Source organism: Myotis lucifugus, unplaced genomic scaffold (assembly GCF_000147115.1).
Source record: "Myotis lucifugus unplaced genomic scaffold, Myoluc2.0 scaffold_889, whole genome shotgun sequence".
In the NCBI taxonomy this organism is placed as follows: Eukaryota; Metazoa; Chordata; class Mammalia; order Chiroptera; family Vespertilionidae; genus Myotis; species Myotis lucifugus.
In genome coordinates, this window is record NW_005871937.1 from 108766 (window position 1) to 114262 (window position 5497).

Below are 5497 nucleotides of genomic sequence, written 5' to 3' on the forward strand. Positions count from 1 at the left end.
ACGGTGGCCGCCCTTCCAGGAGAAGCAGAGCCAGGAGCTGAGCCAGTACGGAGCGGTGAGGCCGCCCCCCAGGCCCCACGCTGCTCAGGGAGGTGGGACGGTGAAGGAGCCCGGCTCAGGGACTGCCTGTGCGGTGTGCACGCAGCGTAGGCAGCAGTGAGGCCGAGGCTCTGGGAGGGAGGTGGGCGGCAGGAGGAGACGCTGAGGGAGCGGACTGGGCACTCACAGTGGTGGCCGGGCCTGGACGGTCCCTCTTCTCTTCCCAGATGGGGACCGGACAGTCTTTTAACAGCCAGTTCCTGCAGCACGGAGGCCCCCGGGGGCCCAGCGTTCCCAGCAGCATGAACCCCGCCAGCGTGGGAGGGCTGATGGGCCCCTCTGGCATGAGCCCCCTGGGCATGACCCCCACCCGGGCGGTGGGCATGGCGCCCCTGTATGCAGGGCAGCGCCTGCCCCAGCACGGGTACCCAGGGGCTCTCCAGGCCCAGCCGCTGCCCCGACAAGGAGTCAAGAGAGCCTACTCCAGTGAGGTGCGGCCGGACGTCCATGTGAGAGGCCTGGCTGGGCACTGCTGTCCCTCCCTGGGAACTGGCCTCCCTGACCCGCTCCTCCCTGGGCATTTGCCTCTCCTCCTGCAGGTGTATCCAGGGCAGCAGTACCTGCCGGGAGGCCAGTACTCACCCAGCACCACCCAGTATGCCCCAGGGCAGCCCCCTGCCCCCTCTTCCTTCCCTGGCCACAGGCTGCCCCTGCCCACCTCCGGCCCCCCAGGACTGCACTACAAGGTAGGCCAGGTCCTCTGGGCCTGCAGCACCCCCTGCCGACCCTGGAGGGACACAGACATCTGGGGGGGCTGGGGAGGTGACTGCGCAGCCAGGAGCTTCCTGGCCCTGAGAGTGCAGGGCAGCCCTCAGGGGGCCCAGCTCTGTGGGGACCCGGCACAGCCTCGGTGGCACCCACGGAGACCCTCTGTGGGGTCAGCTGTCTCTAGTGGCAGTTTTTAAACAATGAAATCAGTTCGTGCTCCCTGTAGATTATTTGAAAACAAAGTGTGTGAAAAAGAAAATGCAGGGCCTGTGTGTGCGGTGGGCTCCCTGCCCCCAGCGCTCTTGGGTCTGGTTGGGGGCTGGCCAGGGGCCAGGCTGCCGCCCCAGACCCACATGGTGTCTCTCCTCAGCCCACAGAGCAGTTCAACGGGCAAGGCGCCAGCTTCAGCGCAGGGAGCATCGGCTACGGCCAGCCGGGCCTGAGTGGGGTACGGACGGGCGGGAGGCTCCCAGGGTGGGTGCGAGGAGAGGGCACGTAGGTACCCCTGGCTTCCCGGGCTGTTCCCAGTGGGTGCTCAGGAACACGGCAGCGCCCTCATTCTGCCTTGACTGTCTGCTCTATCCCACAGCCCACCCGTTCCGTCCCTGGCTACCCCAGCTCCCCACTGCCAGGGAGCCCCACGCCACCCATGACCCCCGGCAGCAGCGTCCCCTACCTGTCCACCAGCCAGGACGTGAAGTCCCCCTTCCTGCCTGACCTCAAGCCCAGCGTGAGCTCCTTGCACCCGTCACCCCCTGGTGAGTGTCGCCTGGTCCTGGGACAGGGAAGGGCAGGGCCCCTGCAGGTCGCCCCTCCTGGCTCAGAGCCCTGTGGTTGGTCCTAAAACCTCATGGAGCACAAGGGTGCTGAATGGCAGGTGGCTCATCGACACCCTCAGCCCCACCCGCTGGCAGCACCGGGAGCGTCTGGGCAGCGTGCTCTCGGCATCATTGAGGGGATGATGTGCCGGCAGCTGAGGGAGGGCGGAACCGGGGGACCATCCTGCCACCGTCGGGTGACCTGCAGCTCGGGTTCCAGGAGATACCACTCAGGCCCCACCAGTGGAGGGGGTGGGCTGCAGTCCCCTCGCCTGTCCGTGCTGCCGTGGGGGTGGAGGCGGGCGGCCCAGGGCCTCTGCGAGCTGCTGGGGGGGAGCCTGCTGACGGCCCTCGGCCCCCAGGCAGCAGCCCCTGCGACGAGCTGCGGCTGACCTTCCCCGTGCGGGACGGCGTGGTCCTGGAGCCCTTCCGCCTGCAGCACAACCTGGCCGTGAGCAACCACGCCTTCCAGCTGCGCGACTCCGTCTACAAGACCCTGATGCTGAGGTGAGCGGCGCCCGGCCCTGCGGCCCCGGCGCCTGCGCCCCCCTCTCAGCGCCGTCCTCCCCGCAGGCCTGACCTGGAGCTGCAGTTCAAGTGCTACCACCACGAGGACCGGCAGATGAACACCAACTGGCCGGCCTCGGTGCAGGTCAGCGTCAACGCCACGCCCCTCACCATCGAGCGCGGCGACAACAAGACCTCCCACAAGCCCCTGTACCTGAAGCACGTGTGCCAGCCCGGCCGCAACACCATCCAGATCACCGTCACGGCCTGCTGCTGCGTGAGTGCGGCGCCGCCCGGGGGCCAGTCCTGTCTGCCCTCTGACCCTCGCAGAAGAGGCCTGTGGAACCCACCCTTGTGGCTCCTGGTCAGGCCCCAGCACACAGTGGGCACTCACATCGCGGTGCAGGCGGCTGAGCTGGGGCTTTCGGGGCCCCACGTGGTGGTGCTGAGAGGGGTTAGAACCGGGAGCCTGGCCACAGCCTCTGACACGCACCCCTGACCCACCTGCCTTGCAGTCCCACCTGTTCGTGCTGCAGCTGGTGCACCGCCCGGCCGTCCGCTCCGTGCTGCAGGGCCTCCTCAAGAAGCGGCTGCTGCCCGCCGAGCACTGCATCACCAAGAGTGAGTGGCCACCCACCCTGCCCGGCTTGGCCCTGGCAGAGGCTGTCTCCCTGGGCGGGGCTCTGGGCAGGGCCGGGGTCTGCTCCTCAGCCCTGGGAGGTGCCTCGTCCTGGCCGCAGCCCTGTCCTCAGCCCTCTCCCTGTCGCCGCCAGTAAAGCGGAACTTCAGCAGCGGCACCATCCCCGGCACCCCTGGGCCCAACGGAGAGGACGGGGTGGAGCAGACGGCCATCAAGGTGTCCCTCAAGTGCCCCATCACCTTCCGCCGGATCCAGCTCCCCGCCCGCGGCCACGACTGTCGCCACATTCAGGTGGGGTCACCGCAGTCTCTCTGGCAGCCGAGACTCGGCACCTGGGCCAGCAGGTGGCCTGGTTTCCCATGCCCTTGGGCTGGGCTTCCTTAAGGACTAAGCGTAGTAACCTTACTGCGCTCGCGGAAGGGGGGGTGTGCAGGTGCAGTCCCTCCTAAGACCCAGGAGCCCCACAGGTTCTCCACAGAAACGGAGCGAGTGCCCTGCCCAGCATAAGACATGCACACCCTGTGCCCTTGCTGTAGGCAGCACCTCGGGCACAGTTGCAGCTCTGGCTTTGCCCCGTGGCATCTGGCCCAGTGGGGCCATGTGGCTGCCCCCAGTCTCAGCCCGTTAGACGCCGGGGTCGTGAAAACCTGGTGCCCGGGCTTCCCAGACACACAGGAAATGGGCTGGGCTGCCCTGTGTGAGACGTCTTCTCTCCTCAGTGCTTCGACCTGGAGTCCTACCTGCAGCTCAACTGTGAGCGGGGGACCTGGCGGTGCCCCGTGTGCAAGTAAGTCCCAGACCAGGCCTCGGCGCTGCTGGGAAAGGACGCTTCTCCGGGGATGCGTACTGGGGTCCCAGCACAGCCTCCACAGGCGTGGCCAACTCAGGGGAGACCTCATGCAGGGTCACCCCACACGGGCGGCCTCCAGGGAAGGATGGAGCTGAGAAAGGACAGGCCTGGGCCCAGGGCGAGGCTGGTCAGGCCTCTGAGCTGCGTCCTGTTTGCTTTCTGCAGCAAGACGGCCCTGCTGGAGGGCTTGGAGGTGGACCAGTACATGCTGGGCATCCTCATCTACATTCAGAAGTGAGTTCCCTGTGGCCTCCGGCCTCTGGCTAGCAGAGGGCAGCCCCTGGGATGGGGGGTGGGGGGGCGGGCCTTGCTGATCCCCCACGGAGCGCACTCTGCACTCCCCTGGGGCCACGTTGGGGCCAAGGAATCGGCCTCGGACCAGGCAGGCAGCCCCAGGGCACATGGAATGTGCACTTGAGTGGAAGGTCTGGGCCAGGAGGGCAGCGGCTGGGTGGTGACTGCCCGTGTCCCGCCAGCTCTGACTACGAGGAGATCACCATCGACCCCACGTGCAGCTGGAAGCCGGTGCCTGTGAAGCCGGACGTGCACATCAAGGAGGAGCCAGACGGGCCGGTGCTGAAGCGCTGCCGCACCGTGAGCCCCGCCCACGCGCTGCTGCCCAACGTGATGGAGATGATCGCGGCCCTGGGCCCAGGGGCAGCCCCCCTCGCCCCCCTGCCGCCCCCCTCGGCCCCGGCCCCCAGCGACTACCCCAGCCAGGGTGAGTGCAGCACTTGGCGGCCTGCAGACAGGTGACCCTGAGCAAATGGCCATGCTCTCAGCTCCCGTGAGGTGCTGCTCTGTGGCCACGCTTGGGCAGGGCTGGTCGTGGACATGGCGTGTGGGTGTGGCCTCCACCAGGGGAGTGGGCAGCAGGGTCTCCAGTGGAAGCTGCACCCCCGCTCCCAGCAGTTGCAACAAGGGGCTGTCTGCCCGCACATCCGGGCCTGGCCCCACTGACACCCTGGCTCTCCTCTCTCAGGCTCCAGCTTCCTGGGACCCGGGACCTTCCCCGACTCCTTCCCGTCCACCACACCCAGCACGCCGACCCTTCCCGAGTTCACCCCAGGGCCGCCCCCCGCCTCCTACCAATCGGACATTCCCAGCAGCCTCCTGACTCCGGAGAAGTCCACGTCCAGCCTCCCAGGCCAGGTCAGTGCTGGGTGGAGAGGCCGCGGCTGCCTCCTGAGGGAGCCCTGGCCCTTTCTCCAGGTCCTCCTCTCCTTCCTCAGATGGCGCCTGCAGGTCACCTGGATCCGGTTCACACCCTTGGGCCAGCCGCACTGCACACCCCTAACCTGGGAGGCCCCCCAGGCCCCCAGCTGCACCACCCCAACCCTCCCCCAGCGACCCGGCAGCCCCTGGGCCCAGGGAGCGGGGGCCCCGTCGGAGAGCTGGCCTTCCACGCTGCCACAGGCGTAGTGGGGCCCCCCATGTCTGGGGCGGGGGAGGCCCCAGAACCTTCAGCCGTGGACGTGAGTACGGTGCTGCTGCTGGGGAGTGGGGAGCCTGGCTGGGAGCTAGTAAAAGAAACTCATTCAAGTTCAGCATGAAAAAAACGAGAGCAGCTCAAAGCAGAAAATCCTGGGGACTGGGGTGCCCTCGCCATCCGTGTGCTCCCCGGAGCCGGGAGCCTCCACACGTGTTGGCCTCGGGCAGCGTGTCACTGATTCTTCCGCACAGACGGTGCCGGGGAGGGGTCCCCACATCCCGCCTCCCGACCGGGCTGGGTTGCGGGGACAGGGCAGGTGCGCAGGGTGAGCGGGCCTGAGGCCAGTTTGCTTTTGTCCTCAGCTGCTCCCGGAACTGACCAACCCGGATGAGCTGCTGTCCTACCTGGGCCCTCCCGAACTTACCAACCAACAAGCAACGAAA

The 5497-nt window shown here is 67.7% G+C and overlaps 1 protein-coding gene across 1 annotated transcript; it reads left to right on the top strand.

Moving 5' to 3' along the window:
• Positions 1-6: 6 nt before the first annotated feature.
• ZMIZ2 (zinc finger MIZ-type containing 2) lies at positions 7-5491 on the top strand (the record flags this gene model as incomplete). Its single annotated transcript, XM_023747472.1, has 15 exons — positions 7-55; positions 267-548; positions 639-785; positions 1178-1255; positions 1397-1565; positions 1988-2132; positions 2199-2409; positions 2648-2753; positions 2906-3063; positions 3492-3559; positions 3788-3856; positions 4099-4343; positions 4605-4774; positions 4855-5097; positions 5417-5491. Coding segments are annotated over exons 2-15 (2166 nt in total), but the record flags the coding sequence as incomplete, so codon positions are not given.
• Positions 5492-5497: the final 6 nt, after the last annotated feature.